The following is a 23855-nucleotide window of genomic DNA, read 5'->3' on the forward strand; positions in this document are numbered from 1 at the left end:
CACAAAAAAGTCTACCTGAATATTAATTAAGCAGCAAAAAAATGGACACAACTATTCTCAAATTTGAACTGGGGATCATTGCAAAAAGGTGGGAATAAAAAGACATTATTTGCGACCTATATGTGAACTGTAAGCTTGTCTATGCAAACTAGCATGAGTAGCCTGCAACCACAAACCTACATATTTTACTTTCCCCTTCCTGTTGGCAAGCTGTGCAACTCTGGCAACTTGAGCACCATGTGCCCACTTTGTCCTTTGTGGTTGTGAACACAAATAATCTTTTCAGAATATTACTTGGTTAGAAATAAAAAATAAATCAAATATATCCATTGCATTTATGTCCTTTGCATATTGTAAAGCTCTGATTTTAAAATATATATATAAAAAAATTGTACCTTTGGTTTCGATTTTCAGTCACAACAATATATATTTTTAAATCTTTCGTGCAAAAATAAAATCTATAAATAATAATTAAGGTCATAGGAACGTTGTTTCTCGCGTTTCACTCGTTGAACAGATCTTGGGGTCCACGATAATGTGTTCCCTGCAGCAATAGGAAGCATGTTCTAGCTGGTAATCAAGGCTGCAGTCTTGATGCAGGCCGTTATTGAAAAGTATGCTGTCGCTTGAACCCGCGTGCAAACTGCTTGATGGATGCCTCATCGGCCTTAAACGTGGCGTTGACGTTTTTAAGTTTATGAAACTTGAAGCACATGGATGCTCAGTTGCGGTCCGCTGCAGCCCTTCCTCTGTGAAGGGAGACTCCAGTTCTGTACCTGACTGCAACAAGTTATCTCCCAGTACAGGAGGGCCTTGACTGTACAGAGGGTGAAACGGTACAGAAGCTTGTTGGTGTTTTCCAGGCAAAATGGCAACATTAGGGGTGGATTTAACCTCTAGCGTTGTTGGGGTGTGCATTTTAATTGGAGGAAAACAAGGTTCTGCTGACTGGCCACATTTCTCCATAGATATTTTTAGGTTGCAGGAATCGTGCGGGTCTTCGACGTCCAAATGATGTGCATTTTGCGAACCATCTTGCAGTGTTAGGCATGGAGCGCGTAATTCACCTTTGGGGTTTAATTTCTCCAGAAAACGACTGCGTGCCTCAGCAGGAACGTTTAGTAACTGGCGCCCAAGCTGGAGTTGTGTTGGGAAGAGTGACCCCTGTAGTGTCCTCCATAGCAACCTAAGGGAATAACAAGAAACAATCAATCATTCAAGAAAATACCTGTAGCCATTTAGACTTTCCAGAAGCTTGATATGTTGCATTTCATACTTTATATGCCTTTAAACATTTAACAGGCATCGGAAAAAAACGTGGACCAATTACAATTTGATAGCATCAGTTACAGAAATGAACAGGAAAGATAAGCGTGTGAGTAGCATAACTATTCAACAAATGCCGGCGAATAATGAAATTCCAATAAGAACCCTACAGGCTTGAGAGACAATGTAACATACACAGAAACACATGGCCTGATTCAGAAAGGGCTTTTCGACAACAGACATGTCAGCCTCTAGAGTAATCATCCCCTGTGCTGTGACTCACTGTCTGACTGAGCCAGGCCATCGGAGTCCAATCTGAAAAGTCAATCAATAAGAGCAAATCCCTGGTGCAAAGGGATGTGGTTTGTCCTGAAATCAGACACTTCTTTGTCTTTGACCACATGGAGGTCTGCAGACTTTGAAGGTAGAAGTGGCGTCAAGGTCAGAGTTGGAGTTCCAAGACACGCCAAACCTGGAACAGCGGGTCCACCATTGGGGGGTGGCCCAAAGAAGTAGGGCCAGCCTGAAAATGTCCAGGCTGGCTTGACGAATGGCCTCAACATGTGCAGTGTTAGCAGATGGTGTTGGCTTACTCTGGTTTAATCTTTTTCATTATGGGACTGGCTCTCATAATGAGACCGGCACCAGGAAACAGAATCAACCCCATGAAGAGTTTCAGGTGTGGGACTGTTTCCTCAAGAAAGCAGCATTACTTTTTTGGGCACTTTTTTGTGTTATTTCTAGGAAGGTCCCTTGGGAGATTGTAACCTGTTAGGGGAGTTACCTTAGGGGAACATGTCTGCTTTAGGAGTGCCCACAGGTCTTACCTGAAATACTTGGCCTTACTTCTCTGATGGCCTTCTGATCTACTGAGCAGCAGGAGTCCAAGGCTGATGAATCATGATAGTAGCCAAGGTACCAGATGCTAATATCATGCAGATTTGAAAAGAAAATTTTTATGGAATCTCTAAAAGGATTTGAACCCCAAAACCCCAGGAGGGAAGATTTTACTTATTTGCTATGGAAAGCTGAGGAACGTAATCATTGAAGCACCGAGAGTGTTCCGGTCCCAACATTATGCAGTGACTGATACTAGCACACCAGTCCGCACCTTATATGTCCTGATGTCAAAACCTAGGCTGGTGAAGTCAGAACTTTGAGAACACTAACAGAGGAAATAAAATGATCACTGCTTTGTTCTAAAGCAGCCTCTGTGTACAGTTCACCAAGTCTAGAAGCAGCACCTTGTCATGAAGTAGTCCCATCTGCACCTCTCCATCTGCTTTTCCCTTTGATGACTTGGAAGATGGTGGCAAACATGATCTTGATCAAGCCCAAAGCTCATGGTGCACACAGGTCATAACTTTGCCTCCCACTACTTAATGGCTTTTGAATGCATGGCGACTCACTGCTCGAACAACTTTGAGTTGTACTTAGGCCCAAAACACCACATGCAGACCTAGTGGGGGTTTGAAATGGACATCTGTCCATGACAGGATGAGCAGGATTTAAAGCCTGATTTTTTGGAGGTGACATCCTGCCAAGCACAGCAAAACTCGTTTTACATGACAAACCTCCACAGAGAGCAGCTAGGAAACTCAGTAAAGGCTGCAGAAAAAAGTGAACTGACTTCAGAAACTCCCCAAATATCACCTAACGTGCAGGGGAAAGATTGCAAATTGTTTGGATCCAGTCTGGTGCCCATTGAGATTCAAAAAATGAGGAATAGGAATATAAAATATCCACCAGGACAGTTCTTTTTACCCTTATCTAATAGGGTCTTGGTGAAGGTATGATTCCCCCCCCACGGCTCATGAGCCTTCTCTGCCTCAGACATGTTCATACCTTCTATCGCCTATCGTTCGAGTAGTACCCTGCTACAAGAGGTCATTAATGTTTGATTCTTTCTTTCCTTAGTCCCCTGTCATGGTTGCCAGTAGCTTGTAGGTTCACTCTGGGCAAACTTTGGCCTCACTCTCTTCTTGAGCAATTGCTCAATGCTAGGGCCAGGTGCTTATCTTTTAGGCTTTATTATCTTCCATGCTGTTCTCACTGTGACTAACCAGTCCGTCCAGCTTGTGGTCTCAACTCTGGCTGCACCCTGGATGTCTGAGTGGGTGAGGCTCTGGTCTTTCTCCAGTGGTGGGCCGTGTGTGACAAATGTTTGGGTGTTGGTGAACCACCAGAAGCGTTATATGCTGCTCTGGTCAAATTGGCCCCTTTCTTCTTCACTGCTTAGCCATAGGCAGTTTTATCTCAGAGGACTTTTAAGAGGTTTTGTTGATCAGCCCGATGGGCTGTAGGCCACGCCCACACTAGGACAACTTTTACACGCCAAGAGATGTTGGTTAAATGTCACTCCCCAGTCTGTTGCCACCACCCAAGAATGTCCCAGCCGCCCGATGCGTCTGATCTTGACAGTCCCAGGCCATTATGAGGTGTTTTCCTGCAACTTCTGCCTTTCCTTATCAAGTTAGCAAAGCAACAAAGGTGCAATTGTACATCACTTCAGCCCCTCAGGTTATGTGTAAATCAACCACATCCCCCTACTGCTGTACTGTCTGGGATTCCGGCAGGCCTCAACAGAGCAATTCAGGTATGTTGCTGCTGCTTGCAAGGTTCCTTGCCCTATGGGCTTCAGAGCAGTCTGAGGGCCACCATCTTAAGTCTTACGGCACGGCTGCCCCTCGGTCTCACATGGCCAGCCACCTCAGCCTTTAGCTTACTTCATTTGACGTCCTGCCCGGTTGTGGAGCCCTGGATTCAGGTATCTGCCATGTTTCAAGATCGGCCATGAAGCCCAACTTTATACGCTTTTAATCCAACAGTGTCATAATGCCTGTAGTGAAGTGCATTGTAGGTTAAGCATGTCATATGCATTTTGTATGCATGCGCAGGCTCGAGTGAATTGTTATGGTTAAATAATGCTTTGTGCTGTGTTTTGGAATGATGGCTCATGCATGCAGTGGACTTTGGTTTCTGGAACTTATGTTATGTTATGTTAAAAATGCTCTTTTATAGCGCACGGCTACTCCTAGGAGTGTCCCGGCGCTTTGACAAAGAGCCCTCAATGTAAAAAAACATAACACTGCGAAAATAGAAAAAAGAGAAGAACAGTTACTGTATAAAAAGCCAGGTTTTTAGTTCTTTCCTAAAAGAGAGCAGATCCTCAGCTTTCCTAAGCAAGACAGGCAGGTCATTCCAACTTTGAGACGCTAGAAAACGAAAAGAGCGTCCTCCGATTCTAGCCCGGCAGAAGGGGGGAATCAAGGCTTTGGATAAAGTCGCGGAACGTAACGTCCTACGAGGCACATAGAAAGCCAAGCGCTTCTGAAGATATTTGGGGCCAATCAGATGAAGGGCCTTGAAGGCAAAAGTAAGCGCCTAAAAGACAATCCTTTTAGCGACTTATACTCTGATGGAAATTCTTGTGGAGGACCTTTGCCATTACTGGAGCAGTGGCACATTAGAAGACGCAAACTAGTCAAGGGCCAGACAAGTCTCCATACTCTTTTATTTTGGCCAGGGTACCGTGGGTTGCCAACTTGCCAGTACTCATGCTCTTTGACACTGAAACAGACGAGAAAGTGGCACGTGAACCTGTGAGCAGCCAACAGCACATGTAGTTGCCAGCATACACACTGCTGTGCACAGTGTCTTCAGGACCATTGCTGCCGATTTAAGAAACATTGCATGTGGCCAATTCCATGGTAGTGTGCTGGCTGTTTTACGGCGCATTCTTGCAGCGCGTCATTTGATTGGCCCACGCGCATCTCACAAGCCTGGGGCCCTATGTCAGCCAGCCACCTTTTTCGTGACCTACATCAGCTGGCGAGCTTCTTGTCTTTAGCTTATGCATTGTAATACAGAACAAAGAAGTGACGTCACAGCATCTTTATGTGGCGGCCATCTTTGTTTAAATTGTTCTCATAAAACATATGCACACACTCGTCTCTCAAATGTATCTTAAGTTCGCATCACGTCGGAGGCCGTGAGCAACTGTAATACGGACAAATTCATTTTGTGGAGTCTTTTGAGGGTGCTTCACACGGAATGGCCACAACAGGGTGTCTGTTGTGCATTGCTTCGATCACAGATACAAGAGCAGCAGTAATTAACCCTTCTCACTTGCTACAGTGTCTGGTAACAGTATTGATGGCTGAAGCTGCTGCACCAAATACTGTTGCGCTTATAAGCTACTTTTCAGGCATTGTTTCTTACAGCAGCACTATTTATTATCTATTGTCATGTTCTATGTTTTCTTGTAATAGTATTGTTCGTTGAAGCAACTGAACCACATGCTATTGAGCAGGTACTGTTTAGGCGTTGTTTAAGCCAATTTTTGTTTTTACTTTAATATTTTATTTTGTATTTTCTGCAAGTGTTAGTATGGTCACTCTGCAGAAAATTACGCAACCAACTCCATTTTTAGCTCAACCTGGCAAACCAACTATAAAATGGATCCAGTGATTTTGATTATTTGCGAACCATGTGGTTGCCGTAGATACTACGGGTTACAGTCCTGTGTTCAAATTTGCATTATTATTTGGTAGTCTTGGTCATGCGGCTCAACAAATCTTTTAAAATTTGGAGATGGCCCATGGAATATCTATCTAGAGGCTAGTGATAGTCTGCGAGGACAGTTCTCTGCTGCACCTAACATATTGCTTGAACGTCATAATTTCTGGAAGCGCAAACAAGACCAGGAGGGGAACTTGGAGGAGTACATGTCACCTCTTTGAGTGCTAGCAACGAACTTGCGAGTTTGGCCCCAGCCTTGACATTAACATTCGTGACCAGTTCGTGTTTAACTGTTTTTCAAGGAAGGTTAGAGTGAAGTAGTTGACCTAGCCAAGCGCACAGAGAGATCTCTGATTTCCTCTAAAATTCTTCACCCTGAACCTGCTATCAACGTAGTAGTGTTCATTGAGGATTGCTTGGAATCCCTATCTTACATTAACACTTAAGGTAAAGTGTTCAGAAACACTGGCAAAAAATGTTGCTACAGGTGTGGTTCTAAAAGTCATCTCAGCAATTCTGGAGGCTGTCCAGCTGCCAGAAAGAGGTGTCTCTTGTGTAAAAAGATGGGACACTTTCACAGAGTGCTAATAACCAAGTGAATTTTAGTGATGTGGATGTGGTTTCATGTGCTGAACCTTAGACAATGTTGTCCTCACCTTAAAGTGCCCTGGTCAAATCATGCATGTGAAAGGCAAGGGTGTCTCCTCCATTAAGGCGGCAGAGCATTGCCCCACTACCTTTCAGCACGGCAAAAAAGGAAAAATAAAATGATATTAACGCAATGTTATTATAATAGTATTTTTCTATGCTGGGGAAGTATTGTGGATTGTGGGGCAGGGCTGGACTGTGCAGGGGGAGTAGTGGTGACACCCTCCTAAGTAAGCATGAATGTTTGGCCGGCCCTGTGGGGCCGGCCAAACATTCATGAGCACTTAGGATGTCCTGCACCCAGACTGCATTACAGCCTGGGTGGAGAACATGCCCAGGCTTCTATTCCCCATCTGAGCGTAGAACCACGGGGGTCAGACCAGTTACAAAGCTGCATTGCAGTGTTGTGATTGACTTATGGGAGCCTGGGTGCTTACCAATCACAACGCTGCATTGCAGCGTTGTGTTTGGCTCTGGGGAGCCTATCCTGCTTCCTGCTCCAGCAGAAGCCAGAAAGAGGACTAAGGAGAGGCAAAAGCCAGTCAGCCAGCTGGCCGACAGGTGAGTGATTTGTAAAAAAAACATTTTCCCTCTACCCTTCCCTCATGGATAATGTGCCACTATTGCTTATGGCTGACTTCGGTTCCCCAATAACTATTCTGAGAGGTACCATATTTTGTATTGTATTCTGGGATTATAATTGTACTTTGTTTCCCACTGTTGCTTTTCACAAGGCACTTGGGGAGAAAGACAATCAAATGTCACTTGTCTTGGCCGAGTGACATACACAGTTTATGTGGTTGTTAAGGGCAGAAATATAGGGTGGCAGGACCCGGCTTAAATGGGTTTATACCTTGTCCCTGGTACTGACAACTCTGTAAGGCTTGGTGAAGTTCCAGAAAACTATTCCAGCTGGACAGTATTGTCACTCTAGTGGTTTGTCCCACAGTTTCACTTAATAATGTTGATCTCCTACTGAATGGTACAGAACATGTGGCAATGTTAGGTGCTATGGGTAAACATCAGTGAGCTGAGTAAACAGAATTGGTTAAATACGTATGCTGAAAATTGCATTTTGGGAAAGGTCAAGGAGAATGCAATGCATGGTGGTCTGTGGAGAAGTACTTAGATGGGGAGTTGATTTTTTTTTAGGTCACAATCAATTTGTCTGTGGTTATTGGAGTTGTCCTTAAAGGAGAACGTTTAGTCTCACCCACAAAACTGCACAACAAAATAATATCTCTGGCGTATTTAGGTAATGAGGATACTATCAAGACACGCATGAAGATTGGGCAAAACCTTTGATAGCCTGGTTTCTCAAGATTGACAGTTGTCCTGAGTGTCTACACAAGAACTGGGAGAGTATGCATACCCCTGTACACCAGACATCCGTTTCTGAGGGTGCTTGGATAAAAAAAGGTTACATTTTTCAGGGCCTTACTCCACTTTGACATATGTGATACGCTGTGCTTCTTGTTGATTATGTTCTAAAATGAAGGTATTACTCTTTCATCGAGTCGATTGAAACTGAGACAATTATCAAATTCTTGAAAGATAGTTTTATTCTGGAACGCACACCTCAAATTGTGGTTACAGACTGCAGGACGTACTTCGCATCTGACGGCATAAAGACACTGTTTTCCAGTATGGGCTGTAAACAACTGAATGTGTCTCAGTTTTTGTCTTCCTCTATTGGGTTGATTGAGCATTGTAACAGAATCATTGAGGAAGGCATACGGACTGCCTTAAATTCAGGCTTAGATGTGAGCGCGGTTATTACTCAGAAAGTTAGGAATTATAATATTGCCCCACATTGCACTTTTTCATCACTAAAAGGAAGAGAGATGCCTGTACGAATTAACAAAAGTGAAAGTATTTGCATGTGCAGAGGATGCCTAGCCTTAAAAATGATGCTGCAAAGCTTTTACAGGAAGCAGAATTGATACAGGAAATAGGGTGAGGTTGGACCAGATCTAGTGGCAGGTGACTGGATAATGTTTAAAAAATCCATCAGAGCTGAAAAATGGGAGTCCAATTCACTGCACCAGTGCGTGTGGACAAAGCCAGCAAAGGTGCAGTACTAGTTATAGGAAAAAGTTGGTGGAACAAGAGGAAGTTGGATAAGCCTAAGCCAGAGCAGGTAAGCATGATGAGCAAGAGAAAAGGATCCGTTCACACCTTTGTAGCCGATAACCAGGTGCAGGTTCATGGAAATTTTTCTGAGAGAGGGAAATTGCCTAGCGAACATGTGGGTGTGAGGTCTGTTGATGCCTTTGAACTCTCATAATTGTTACCCAAAGTGTAATCTTCATGGAGAGGTCTTACTATGATAAGTACTGTACATTTATTTACTTTTATTAGGTTTTTAAAAAAAAATATTTTGTTTTTGTTCATTTTGTAAGGGGGGTAAGGTGATGTAGTGAAGTGCATTGTAGGATAAGCACCTCATATGCATTCTGTATGTTGTGTTTTGTAATGATGGCTCGCATGCTTAGCAGGCTCTGTGTGAAGATTATTACTGCAACCCTCAGTTGCTGTTGGACATCTGGACCAGCTGGGCGTGACAAACTGTAGCCAATACTTTGTATGAAATAAACCTGTATGTTAGACATACCTGCTGTGTGGACCTTCATTCGTCATAGACCCCATTCATATTGGGGATCAAATGGGACAGATGAGGATAAACAAGGAACACAGTGAGTTTAATGAACAAGTTACTTACCTTCGGTAACGATATATCTGTAAGAAACATTAGTTAGTGTTAGATTCCTTACCTTAGAATATCCCCAGGCGTCAGTCTGGATCCGGAAACTTTTGCGTAGCAGTACCCCTGCGCGTCGGTAGGCGTCGTCTGCAGGCGTCCCCTGCGGCTCCGCGTCCGTCGTCGGCGTCGTGCGCCGTGATGACGTCGCTGGAGTACATAGACGCCGCCTCCGCGCGCTGACGTCAGTTCTTTGCACACAGCATTTCCGCGCCAGGAGACGCAGAGCCATGAGAGAACCAACACTGGTGCCATGTACAAACTAGGGCCCTGAAAGGGATGACCTTAACCCTAGGTATCAGTTCGCAGAACGGGGAGGATGGGTGGGTTCGGTAAGGAATCTAACACTAACTAATGTTTCTTACAGATATATCGTTACCGAAGGTAAGTAACTTGTTCATCTGAAAGAAACACGTTAGTGTTAGATTCCTTACCTTAGAATACATACCCCAGCAATACCAACCCCGGTGGTGGGTCTGCGAACCAATACAAAACTACACCAGAAAGTCCTGGAGGACAGAACGGCCAAAGAAGCCATCCCTCCGGACTTGACTGTCCAGGCAGTAGTGCCTCGCAAAGGTGTGCAGCGAGGCCCACGTAGCCGCCTGGCAAATGTCCTGCAAGGGGACTCCCCGGCCCAGGGCAGTAGTAGCCGCCGTGGCCCGAGTGGAATGGGCCCTCAGCCCAACAGGAGGCTCCTTCCGAGCCAAAGAGTAGCACGCTTTGATGCAGAGGACGACCCATCGAGAGATGGTTCGTTTACAAACCGCCCGTCCCTTCTTCGCACCCACGTAGCCAACAAACAGTTGGTCATCCACCCGGAACTGGCGTGTGCGATCCATGTAAAAGGAAAGCGCACGTTTTGGGTCCAGACGATGGAGCCGCTCTTCATCCTTTGAAGGATGCGGAGGCGGGAAGAAGGAAGGGAGGGTGATGGACTGCCCGATGTGAAAGGCCGAAACAACCTTGGGCAGGAAAGAAGGTCTAGTCCTCAGAACCACCTTGTCAGGATGAATGGACAGGAAAGGAGGTTGGACAGAAAGAGCCTGGAGCTCACTCACCCTCCTGGCAGAGGTGATGGCCACCAGGAAAGCCGTCTTTAAAGTCAGGAGACGGAGAGGGCAAGAATGAAGGGGCTCAAAGGGAGCACACATCAGGAAAGTTAGAACCAGGTTCAAATCCCACTGAGGCATCACAAACGGAACAGGTGGAAACATGTGAGTGATGCCTTTCAAGAATCGAGTTACAATCGGGGATTTGAACAAAGAAGGCTGATCAGGAAGCCTCAAAAAGGCTGAAAGGGCAGAAAGGTAGCCCTTGATAGTGCCCAGAGCAGAGCCCTGCTGGGCAAGAGAAAGAAGAAACAGAAGAACCTCCGAAAGAGGGGCAGAAAGAGGATCCACAGCCTTTGCTGTGCACCATGCCACAAATCTGTTCCACCGACAGGCGTATACCGACTTAGTGGAGGGACGCCTGGCTGCCAGAATAACATCACAGACTTCAGGAGGCAAGTCAAATGGCCTCAACTGCCGCCGCTCAATCTCCAAGCATGGAGGTGGAGACTGGACAGGTTCGGGTGGAGGACCGTCCCCTGCTGCTGCGACAGAAGGTCCTCCTGAAGGGGCAGGCGGATCGGGGGACCGACTGACATGCTGAGTAGCTCGGGATACCAGTACCTTCGAGCCCAGTCCGGAGCCACAAGGATAACTTGGGCCCGGTCGCGCCTGATCTTCTTCAGCACTCTGGGCAGAAGTGGTATAGGCGGAAAGGCGTATAACAGACCGCAACTCCACTCGCGCCGAAAGGCGTCGCCGTGCGAGTGCCGTCTTGGAAACTCCAACGCGCAGAACTGATGACATTGCGCGTTCTCTTCTGTGGCGAATAGATCTAACCAAGGCTCTCCCCATTGCAGAAAGATGCCTTGCGCCACGTCCGAGTTCAGACGCCATTCGTGATCCATCGAGCACCGACGGCTGAGTTCGTCCGCCCTGGCGTTCAGAGAACCTGCCAGGTGTTGAACCGTCAGAGTCACGCCCTGACGTTCCAGCCATTGCCAGAGGCGCAGAGCCTCCTGGCAAAGGGTCCACGACCCCACTCCACCCTGTTTGTTGCAGTACCACATGGCGGTGGTGTTGTCGGTGAACACCTGCACTACACTCCCGTTGACAAAGGGGAGGAATGCCTTCAGTGCCAGATGAATCGCCCGCAGCTCCAACAGATTGATATGGAGCCGGGACTCCGCCGGAGACCAGATGCCTCTGATCTCTGCCTCTCCCAAGTGGCCACCCCAGCCCTGGAGGGACGCGTCCGTCACGACAACGTGCTCCGGTTGGGGAAGGGAGAGGGACTTGCCCCTGACCCAATCGCGGTCCGTAAGCCACCACTGCAGTTGTCTCGCAGTGCCCTCCGAGATCAAGACGTGGTCGGACAAGTTGCCCTGATGCCGGGCCCACTGAAACTTCAGGTCCCACTGCAGAGCCCGCATCCGCCACCTGGCGTGATGCACCAGAAGGATGCAGGAAGCCATCAGTCCCAGCAGCCGCAGCGTCAACCTGACCGAGACTCGGGATAGCGGCTGAAAGATGGGAATCAAAGCCTGAATATCCCGAACCCGCCGTTCCGGAGGATAAACCCGAAACTGCGCCGAGTCCAGAACCGCTCCGATGAAAAGGAGCTTTTGAGAGGGACACAGGTGTGATTTCGGCACGTTGATGGAGAACCCCAGGTCGTGCAAGAGGTCTGCCGTCATCTGAAGGTGGTGGACGACTGTCTGGGGCGAGCCCGCCTTCAACAACCAGTCGTCTAGGTAGGGGAAGACTGAAACCCCTAACCTGCGCAGATGGGCTGCGACCACCGCCATCACCTTTGTGAACACCCGTGGGGCGCTGGTAAGGCCGAAGGGGAGCACGATAAACTGAAAGTGCTCCTGGCCTACCGTGAACCGCAGGTAACGCCGGTGGGCCGGCAGGACGGGGATGTGAAAATAGGCGTCCTGCAAGTCCAACGCTACCATCCAGTCTTGCGGGTCTAGAGCAGCCAAGACCTGAGCTAACGTCAACATCTTGAACTTCTCCTTCCGGAGGAAGCCGTTGACGTTCCTTAGATCCAAGATAGGACGTAGGCCCCCCTTGTCCTTCTTGGGCACCAGAAAGTAGTGGGAATAACAACCACGCCCTACTTCTGGCCCAGGAACGCGCTCGATGGCCCCCTTGGCCAAGAGGGCCGTAACTTCCTCCTGCAGAAGTGTCAAGTGGTCCCCCGACACACGGTGGTTCTGCGGTGGCATGGCTGGAGGAGAGGTCTCGAAGGGGAGGGAGTAGCCCCTTTGGACAATTTGCAGCACCCACCTGTCCGAAGTGATCGTGCGCCAGTGAGCGTGGTGATGGCGAACCCTGCCACCCACTGGCGTCACATGGGGCCGAAAGCACGGACTAGGAGGATTTTGGGGTAGATGCTGCGGGGGAAGGTGTGGTCTGACCCCGCCGTTGTCCCCGACCGCCACCACGGCGGTTTCCACGGCCGCCACCGCGTTGGAAGGATTGTTGCGGCGCGTGGCTGGCAGCACGTGTGGGGGCGCCCCTTCCTTGGCCACGAAAGGGACGAAACGAACCCGGTTGCTGACGCTGGGTCGAGAGACCCAAGGACTTGGCCGTGACCCTGGAGTCCTTGAAGCGTTCCAGCGCGTGGTCCGCTTTGTCACCGAACAGGTGACAGCCATCAAACGGCATGTCCATCAGTGTATTCTGGACATCAGCCAAAAAATTGGCGGATCTCAGCCAGGCGTGACGACGAATCGCCACCGTCGTAGACATAGCTCTGCCCAGCGAGTCGGTCGTATCAAGACCACACCGAATTGAATATTTCGCTGCATCTCGGCCCTCAGCCACAGCCTGACCGAGCTTTGCCCGCACCTCCATGGGGCATTCTGGCAGCAGCTCCGCGACCGTATCCCACACAGAGTGGGTGTAGCGGCCCAAGAGGCAGGCGGTGTTGCAAGACCGCAGGCCCAAACTAATGGACGAGAAGACCTTTTTGCCAAACTGGTCATACCTCTTGGATTCCCGGTCGGGCGGGGCCGACGGGAATGCGGACTGGGAGGTCGAGGCCTGGATCACCAGACTCTCAGGAGTGGGGTGGGTAGACAGGTACTTGGGGTCGTCCGGACAAGGACGGTGGCGCCTGGCCACGTTCCGATCAACAGGCGCACCTGAAGCGGGCCTGGACCACGTGCCCAACAGAACGTCAGACAAGGCTTCATTAAACGGCAGCAGAGGCTCCAGTGGGCATGACTGCGGTTTGAAGGCCTCGGTGAGGATGTTAGGCCTCACGGCCGCGACGGGGAGCTCAAGGTTTAAGGCCTTGGCAGCCCTCATCAGCACCACAGAATAGGCAGCTCCCTCCACCGATGCCACGGAAGGAGGAGAGATCAAACCAGGGTTAGGGGAGTCGTCCAAACCACTGGCATCCCCCAAGTCACCTGTCCAGTCCGGGTCATACTGGCACTCGCGAGCCAGAGGGTCCTCGGACCCCTCCCAACCTTCACCGTACTCCTCATCCTCTCCGTATTCGGAGTCAATGATGAAGACCGGCTCCTCGGGGTTCATGGGCCCCATCGGCGTCGGGACCGGCGTCGAGCGACGCCCGTCCGGCGCCGCGTCCGGCGTCGGAGAAGGTAAGGGGACGGCGCCGCCCGGAGCCGGCGTCGGAACCCCACCGCCGGCCGGAACCGGCAGCGGAGAACCGGCGCCGCGCGGGGGCGGCGTCGGGGGTAACCCCGATGGCAACGGCGCCGGGGAGGCCGGAAGACCAGCCGGCGCCGATCCCGAAGGCCCCTGCGGCGCCGGGGTCGGAGCCGTCGGCGGCGCCGGGGCCGGAGCACCCGACGGCACCGAGGCAGGGACACCCGAACCGCCAGGGCCCCCAGACGGTAGCACTGGGCCCGAAGGCGCCGTAGGCCCCGTCGGAGAAGCGAGCGCCCTCATGGCCATGAGGAACGCCTCGATCTCCTCAGGCGTCGCACCATGCCCAGGGACCGGAGGGTATGAGGCAGGCCGCGCCGGCGACTCTCGCGGAGCCGCGGGGTTGGGGTCACCCGAGCCCCCGGCCGCATCGCACGAGCGTCGGGGGGAGTCGGGGGTACGATGACGACGCCCCGACTTCTTGTGCTTCTTACCTGACGAGGATGACGAGTGGCGTCGACTTCCGGAGCGCCCGGCGCGGCTCCGCGACCGCTCCCTCGAACGCTCTCTCGACCTCCGGCCGGACCGGGACCGCTCCCGGTCCCGACGTGGGGCCGACACCCGGAGCTCCAGTAGCTTGCGGGACCGCTCCCGCCTAGCCTTGTTGGTAAGGGCCCGGCAGTCGACGCAGGAGTCCACGTCGTGGTCGGGGCCCAGACACCGGAGGCAGAGGCGGTGATGGTCTGTGACCGACATCGTGCGCTCACAGCCATCGCAATTCTTAAATCCTGGCATCCTATCAGGCACAATAGAGAAAAAAGACAATCGAAAAACTTGGTCAAAGACCGGAGTACTGCTCTTCAGATCTGCGTCCACTGGCGCGGAAAAAAGAAGAACTGACGTCAGCGCGCGGAGGCGGCGTCTATGTACTCCAGCGACGTCATCACGGCGCACGACGCCGACGACGGACGCGGAGCCGCAGGGGACGCCTGCAGACGACGCCTACCGACGCGCAGGGGTACTGCTACGCAAAAGTTTCCGGATCCAGACTGACGCCTGGGGATATTCTAAGGTAAGGAATCTAACACTAACGTGTTTCTTTCAGATAAAATGCCTATTTAAACACATTTTGTATTAAAAGGAAATATTACTGATTTAACAAGAAAGGTGTTGCATCATTCAGCACAAGTACATCAATATTTGCATGTTAGGTATGAGGCTAGCAAGAATTATATAAAAGTTGGACAGAACAAAAGTACTTTCCTGTATATACAGTTACTTTCTTATTAAAACATATCAGAACAATGAAATAATGTGATCACAGGACCATGATTGAGATTGGAAGATGATGATAATACCTTGGTAATAAAGCAGCAACCGGTGATAAAAGGCAAACCAAGTAGAATTTGGGCTCTTTCAGCAATCTCTGCATAGTCCAATAGGGATTAGATGGTGGGTTGCAAGTTGGACAAGATGCATTATAAATTAGAGCCACAGAAAAAAACAGAAAGATGCTGAAGATAATGGAAGCCCCATTGATCCAAGTCTAAAAGGAAATAAAAAAAGGCAATCTAAGCTTATTCAATACATTTTTCTTTCTCAAAGCTCGATTTTCTTTCGTTGAATTTCTAATATTGAGGTCACTAGAATTTTTCTAAAGGAGGCAGAAACCTAGTGCTTTCAAAGGAGTCAGCATTATATCAGTTGTGCTTGAGGAAAATAACACGTCAGTTTAACCCCTTCGCTGCGGCGGCTATTCCGCCGCAGCGCTAAGGGGGTGGGGGGGCCTCGCAGCGCGCCCATGCTGGTGACGGAACCGCTCTGTCACCAGCCGCGGACGCGCTGTGCTCATGACGTAGCGGTTCCGTCACGGCCCGCCCGCTCAATGGAACGTTCAGCGCAGGCGCGGAATCCGCGCCGCGCAGGCGTGCCGAGCGGGCCGTGACGGAACCGCTCCGTCATCAGCATAGCGTGACCGCGGCTGATGACGGAGTGGTTCCGTCACTAGCAGAGGAGGGGTTAAACTGCGCACAAAATGCCTGGAAAGTTTCAAACAAACTGGGAAACCTCCACAAAGATAACACTGTCCTTCTCAAAGATTTAGTTAAGATTAGGCAGAATACAGGATATTGGACAACAACCCAGCTAAGATGAAGGCATAGCTTCTAATGTCTTTTTCCCTTCAACAAATTGCACAAGTACTCACATCTTCAAAGATTTGATTGCATACAAACTGCTGAGACTTCACTCTAAGGCCTGATTGAGTATAATAAAATGGAAAATACTTCTCAAAATACAGGCGAACGATGAACGCATGCGGGTTCTACGTAAAACTATGTTTATTGTTAATGAGTACATAAGAAATATATATCACAATCTATAAATATATTCAGAGATACACACACCCAGCCCACCCCCATTTTGTTGACCAACTTTAAAGACTATACCCCTAGATGAGCATAATTCCAGGTCCTAGCTGGAGATGCAATAGGATAGGCAGGTTTTTTGAAGCTGTGCGACCTTCAACAAGTACTCTTTAGAATACTGTGTATTTACTTCTATAATGAAATTGTGTCTACAGAAACCTATAACCCATCTTGTTCCCTCTCATTTTATTACAGAGATGGGCCACAAGATATGTAAAAATGAGCTGTCCTAAGGTAAAGCAAATTCGTTTTATGTCATCCCTGTAGGAGTCACACCCCTTTACATTGAGATACTGGGTGTGGTGTTGTCAAAGTTTTGTAGCTGGCAAGCCACTGCTTTGTGTTAATTTGACCAATTCACCAATAACGTAAGATCTACATTTCACCCAAATCTTACACCCACAGTAATAATGTTTTGAATAGGACTGTGCAGAACTATAGTGTACCCTTGTAAATTAGCATCCCCTAATTCATTCATTCATTGATGACTTTATTTCGACCGCTGCGGGTCATAAAAGTACAGCTAAAAAACAAACATTTGCGTATCAGGCAACAACACTACCCCCGTCACTTCACCCATAACCACATGCACTCGGCGCCAAAACGCCGCCACCTCCGGGCACTCCCAGAGGATATGCAAAAAAGTAGCCAGCATACCACATCCGCGCCTACACAATCCATCCACGGAAAAACCCATATGCATCAGTCGTGGGCCTGTGACATACACCCGATGCAGTATTTTAAGTTGCACCAGCCTAAGACGTGATGGAATCGCAACCTCCTTAGGGGAGGATATCGCCGCCTGCCAGTCTTCATCGTCCAGTTCTAGTCCGTCACTGGTCCAAATAGTCCGCAATTGCAGAAGGAGATCCGAGCGATCGTAGATAAGTTTCTTGTAAATGAGAGATATAGTGCTATCGGGGACGTACCCATCAAGCACTCTATCCTCAAGAGGGGAGGCCTCCGGGATAGAAGTGTCAGCCGGGAAAACCGAGTGAATCGCATGACGGACCTGGAGGTACCGGAAATATTCCCTGTCACTCAATTCATATTCTCGCTGTAGTGCCTCGAAGGTCTTGACTGTACCCTTGGCCCAGAGGTCACCCACCCTGCTGATACCAATGAGATCCCATCTGTCGAAACCCTTCAACGTCCACAGGCCACCTAGCGCTTCCGCGGCATACAATGGGGTAGATTTCGTCAACCTATCCGTCCAACCCGTGGCGGCGGTCGCGCTTCCCCAAACTCGCACAGCCACTGCCGTAGGGCCCGTGAGGTGCTTCCGGTCGGCTCTGGAATAGAGTGCCCGATTATAATCTCCCCCAGGGAGTTGCCATCTATCCATCTCAAACGTGGGGTTAGGGACAGGGCCATACATAGCGTGGTTCACAGCACTCAACTGGGACCTACTGAGAAAAAGCTGCAGGCCTTGCGGCTGGCGGAGGTTGTAACATGTGTTGGCTGTCCATATCAAAAACAAGCATCAACAAATACAGGCAGAATAATAATAAGCACACTTCTCAAAACATTGGATTGTTGAGAATTATTTTACTTTAGCATTGACAGGTATGGTTATTTCTAAATGAGTAGGTGGTTACTTTCTTCCATATGTGTATTTACCAGTCATGATAGGACGGAGGGCCCTATCCATTATTCTAACACTATATCTGGCATCATAAATATTTGTTGGTGTTTAATTGTAGCTGCTTAGGTGTGGAACGCGGGAACTAGGGCCCTTGTTTTTTTCAGAACATCCTGATAGCAACATTGATGTCCAGACACAGACCGAGACAAAGTGTAACTACTGTACCGTATTGTGAAAATCGACAACCAACCAACAGGATAAACATACAATGATTGAGTCTATGTCTGTCAGCAGAGAGCAGTGTGCAGGTTTTCAGGAAGCTTGACTGTCAAGAGTACATTCAATCAAATGTTAAACACAAGATGTATTTTAAGTGGAAGCCTTCTGAGTGAGAGCGAAATGATGAGTAACACCCACATTATTCTCCTGAACAATGACAGTTAACACATTAAAGTAGGAATACTACTAGATTTTCAGTCCACATGATTTGCTATCATGAACAATTGTTCACACTGCACTTCCATGCCTGTATGATCAGAAAATCGCTTTTAATATAGTTGATTTTGAAAAGGCTGTTAGTTAGTGTTAGAGAGTTTCTCGATGTACAGTTCCAATACTTTCTGAAAACAAGCCCATTAATGAAAGCACACAGCTTCAATTAAGTGAGGTTAATTAACAAGCTGTTTCTTGAATTTGCACACCAGGCAGGTTTTGCACACCCAGCGGTGCATGTATGATTGAATAACAGGACACAAGCTGTCGAAAAGTGCCAAAGTTTATCCATTACAGAATAGTTATGAGCAAATACCTGGAAAGCTTGACCGTTTGCCGCAGTATGTTACAATTGAAATAACCACCATGGTTCATTCAGATTTTGTTTACACTATGTTCCTTATCATTCTGTTTCTCTGTCTGCCCAAGTCTCTTGAAAATTTACAATATGAACAAACATTGGCAAAGCCAATTTGTCTCACTATTTTTAAAGAGCAAATCTGTAAGCCCTTGTAAACCAGCAGCAAACACTTTTCTGATGAACGGGTCAGTATCTAATGCATTGCTAGAGTCCCTTGAATCCAACGCAAGTCTTTGCTGTAGCAGACTGTAAAACCTTTAGCTGTTTCTTGAGGTCCAATGAGTCAGAATCAAATCCTTGCTTCTAGGCTGCAATACCTTAAGCTGTTATAAGTGACCCAGTCACACAAAAGTCTTTGTTGTAGAAGGCTACTACACCATAAGCCAATAGTAGAGGTCCCTTGAGTCATACACAAATGTTTTCTGTATCAGGCAGCACTATCTTAGGACATTATTAGAAATCCTATGAGTGAGGAACAAGGATTATGTGGGCTTTCACCACTTTCCCCTTGATCTCAGGAACCAGAGACTTATGAACGGATCAGATTCCCTAAAATGTCTCCTTTTGTTTCAAGTGGAAATGAAAAATTGCAAGCAATCTCAACTATGCGTTCATTTCCATCACACAGATCATTGAGAGTGCATCAATGCTATATGTACATTTTTATGTACATAAACCCTTCTGCAAGTCTGATGAGTTTTGCTTTTTTTCTATCTCCCAAAAAAACATCTCAATGCTGGGTTGTGATGATGATGAAAATTATTATTGAGTATGTTTTCGAGGACCTCAACATAATATTTACAAGTAGTACCAGCCACTTGTACATACAAGACAACTATATTGGTTACTTACGGAACAGCTGTTTTCTTGCGAATGCAAGTCAGCAGTCACCAGTATGTGCAGAGAGTGAGTGATGGAGAGCGAAAGAGAGTGACTGAGCAGGAAGGTAGGGAAGCGAAGAGAGTGATGACACCAAGTGAGGATCAAGGAAAAGAGAGCGGAGTTGGGAAGCAATGAGGGAAGAGTGAAAGGACAGTGATGATGAGCGAGTGTGATCATAAGATCAAGGAGAACGGGGTAAGAAGTAGTTGGTTGCAGCAGCATCAGCTGGAGAAGGACGGGTGGGAGCAAGGTCAGTTGGGTAGACAGCTAGAAAGGCTGGCACAAGAGGTGAAAGAGGACAAGCCGTGCTCTCTCTCATAGTCCTAAAAGTTCACAGAAACATGCAAACGTACAAACAGTTTGCTGACTTCCAGCACTGGAAGGCTGCAACTCACCAAATCGAAACACAGTGACACCAAAATACTCTAGAGGTGGGGCAGACAGAAGAATAAGGATGAAAGCCATTGAATTAAGAGGAAGGAGTGGGGAAACACAAAAAAAACATCACACATGAGCAAGGGGCAGGTCCAAATCTAAGTTTTTATTACATACTGGTATCAACATGTCTCCAGCTAGACCTACATTTTTCATTTTGTTCCACGTAATTTCTTTCAGTTTCTGTCTATCTTTTTTTTATAAAGTGGTTTCATATTCACATACAGTACCACTTTAAACATTCTTTTAAGACTAATTGATCTCCTGAGTATTATACATTACAACGAGTAAACATAAAGAACTAACACTATACCTTAAGTGCCCTTGAGGGTTTACGGAACGTGCCTTATAGTGAGAATAGAGATCTTTTTTATTAGGACAGTTATGGAAGTTAGAAAATCCATTGTGATTTAGGTACTGCATCAAAAGCTAAAGGTGCATTATTTATAATATCAAATTATGGTTTCATCTCCATTGTTTCAGTTTTCTTTGTGGTCAAAAGAATTATATTCTTTGACAGCTGCCATGACAGACGACATATTTAGGGACGTAGCGTCGGCTGGAGGGAGGGAGCGAAGTGGGTTCTGGGGTGTTCAACCCCCCTTAATACATGTATTCTATATAAATAGTTGGGGACAGGTGCTTTAAGCAGGGGTGGCTCTTCCACTGTGGCGGAGGAGCGTCACCCAACTGTTTTCTCGCAGGGTGAGAAAGACAAAACATAAAACGGTAATAACTTTGGGCTATTAACATTTTATTTGTCTTTGCACTTTGCAGGCGGGCGGAGCTACCCTGCTCTCGGAGCAGGGCATGGCATGAGTGCTTTGCCCACTCCTGAGTACGCAAAGACTGCTGCACACTCTGCCCTTCTCCATGCAGGCTAATGTAGTTTAACCAGTGTAATTGTTGGGAAATCTGAAGCTCACACCCTCCCAATGTTACTGACCAAGCTACACCCCTGAATCTATTTAAATCTTAAACCCCACAGCTAAACATGAGAGAAATCCTTTTAAATTATGGGTGCACAGATTGGGGGTCTACATAGGGACATATCAAAGGGGGTAAAGCAGGAGTGTAGAGACTATCATTGGAAGGGTGGTGTGGAGGTAAAACAACCAAATATTAAAAATGTGACTTCTATACAAGGGCACCTGGGTGATGAAATGTACTTAACGTTTGCTGACGCTATGTGCACAACTGCCAAAGGAGAAGATGCCTGCGTTTAGCATCCTTCCAATAAGGGCAAGCATGGCGAGATAGGTTAAGAATATGAACAATATATGCATGGTTGTTAGTACTTTTGACGTCTGCTTTTCTTGTGAGTCGAATAGGATTTCTTGCCCAATATGATAAATTAAAGAACAGCTTTCAGTACTGTTGCTGAAATCTTACATTTTAAACAGCACAGATGTATCAATGTTATTTAACTGTAATGTATGAGTTCATGGCTTGTCGGGGTTTATTTACAGTTACTTTCGCAGGCACTAAGGCAGAGAGCAAGGACAGTGTCTCGGTGTTATATAAACGGTTCTAGTATCCTATCAGATTTGAGTTCATGCATTCCAGCGAAGATCAAATGAGGACTGACCAGTGAAGCCAAAAGAACAATTCAGCCAATGGCAGAAAGAGCCGTGACAGAGAAGCGGAGACCGGTTTCCCTGACCACTGTGCAGTGAAAGAATTAAAAAAAAAGAATGAGCCCAATGGTGCAGTGTGTCCCCGCCGGGATGAGCTGCCTCTCTCTTTGAAGAGAGACACTGGTCCAGACACAATCTCCGCAACTGAGGAGTAGAGACAAAGACATGGCCAAAAATCACTGCAGAGGGGATCGCCAATTCAAGGTCCATTTCTAAGGTGAGGCAACTTCATCAGTTGGCAGGGTAGGACTGAGGGTCTCTTGACTGCTGCAGGAGGTTCAAAGTCCACTTCTGCTTTGGCAGTCACCTGGAGTGGGTTATGAGTTTACTGGGCCCCATACTCAGCCTCCCCAGAATTGGCAGTGACCCATAGGCTGCGTGCATGTCTTTGATAAGGAAAAATTAGGCATGTTCACTGAAGTGGAGGTATTTGCCTGGGGTCCTTGCCAAGCGGTGCAACTGCAAAGAGGGGGCACCCTGATGGCCCTTACACATCTACAGACTTCACCTTCATGGTGGCATCATAGGGGCACAGCATGTGTTCATGACTTAGAAACCATGATTGAATGACCCAGCCTAAAGAGTAGAAGATTACACTGATCGCCAGACCACAAAAAAATTACAGAGAGCAATAGCCATCTCCTGGAATCAAACACCGTTGAGATAAAGGGATTCGTTCGCGTTCGTCTAGGAATTCTTGGATGTTGGATTAAGATGTACTATATACACTTCCGGATTTTATATTTAAGACAGGGCAACATGTAATATGAATAATATGCGGGTGAATAGAGCATTATGCATGGAACTTAATACGTTTGCCTTTTCTCGCTGCTATTCTTCTAGTTTTTACTCACATTATGCACATTGGCACTTTTATAAGATGCTGCTATTTGTAATTCTAATGTGATCTAATAATTTGTCCATCTTTGCTGCTATTTTCTGAAATATTCGCACCTTGCCCTTTGGCACTCTAGTATTGAAGCTGCTATTGAATATGCATGATAACTTTGCAATATCTTTATTGACTAGTTTCATAGCTGATTTTTGCTTGAAATGTTTATGACGATGGATTATGTAAATGATTATGAGAAATGTTTGTACTTTTATGGATATTGCATATCCGAATAAAGACCAATGAAATTAAATGATAAAGGCATCACAGGGCTGTCTACCTGACCTGAGTGGCTGGTCCACAGATCTTTGTTCTGACTGCACCAACATTACTGACAAGCTTCCAGGAAAAACTGAGTACACCTACATAATGAGCGAACCAAAAGTGACCTGGGCCAGGGACCCAAGTAATCAGCAAATTCCACCCAGAAGAAAGTAACATCTGGAATGCCCCCACCTCACAAAATGTCATGACCCAACAAACAAGACCTAATCCTTGAGGTCTCTGCAGCCATAGGGAGGCGCTCAAACACAAAATAGCATACAGTTGTGGATGAATTGAAGCTGTAAAGAGACCATCAGAATAAATAGCTGAATGAGTTGAGCAGACTAAGGTTTTTCTCAATGGTCTTTGCCCCACCAGTGGATTATAAAAACATGGGTAAGGTACCTGTGTACCATACTGAAGATTCAGAGGAGCAGGCAGGAAGGAATAACACCCATATAATGGGACTGGTGAAAGGTGCTGCAAGATCAGATGTGGTCTCTTTCAATGATCAATGGCAAGCAAACATTCAGAATCCCAGTGTGTCGCTTGTTGCCAGTATCTACTCCAAGTCCAGTGCTAGCCTCTGTTCTTCGTTAGTGGGACAGAGCTGTAATTCTACATCAGTCCTGCAAAGCTTGCCATTACATATTGTTTATTTGCAAGGTCACATATTCAATTTTCCAGACTACTAGGCACAGTTTAAAGACAATGCATGTCCTTGGAAGGGAAAAGGAGGCTAAGACAGCTGGGGGTGACCTATGCACTCTTGTTTCTGGAAAACATAAAGGTGATGTGAGACAGCAATCCTTAGTTCTGTGCAGAGCAGATAGGAGATTCCCTTACGTCCGTCATTGCAAGAAAATGTGTAAGAAGTTGAGACTGCAACCCCAGAGAAATGAGCCATTGTTCCCACCGAGGTAGCAGGGGAAGAAAGATCGTCACTATGGCAGGGAGTGCTCATTAAAGCCAGAGGATCCCCAAAGAGTTTCACTGGAACAGAGTC

At 47.4% G+C, this 23855-nt stretch overlaps 1 protein-coding gene across 1 annotated transcript in view; it reads right to left on the bottom strand.

The window, feature by feature from the left end:
• Positions 1–384: 384 nt before the first annotated feature.
• The window catches only part of ATP10A (ATPase phospholipid transporting 10A (putative)), an 895063-nt gene continuing 871592 nt past the window's right edge, over positions 385–23855 (bottom strand). Inside the window, exons 20-21 of the mRNA XM_086934179.1 lie at positions 15234–15421; positions 385–1186 (exon numbers count right to left, since the gene is read on the bottom strand). Coding sequence (XP_086790305.1) covers positions 478–1186; positions 15234–15421 — 897 coding nt within the window. The 3' untranslated portion in view covers positions 385–477. The remainder of the gene's footprint in view (positions 1187–15233; positions 15422–23855) is intronic.

The sequence above is a fragment of the Lissotriton vulgaris genome, chromosome 8 (genome assembly GCF_964263255.1).
Source record: "Lissotriton vulgaris chromosome 8, aLisVul1.2, whole genome shotgun sequence".
Classification (NCBI taxonomy): Eukaryota; Metazoa; Chordata; class Amphibia; order Caudata; family Salamandridae; genus Lissotriton; species Lissotriton vulgaris.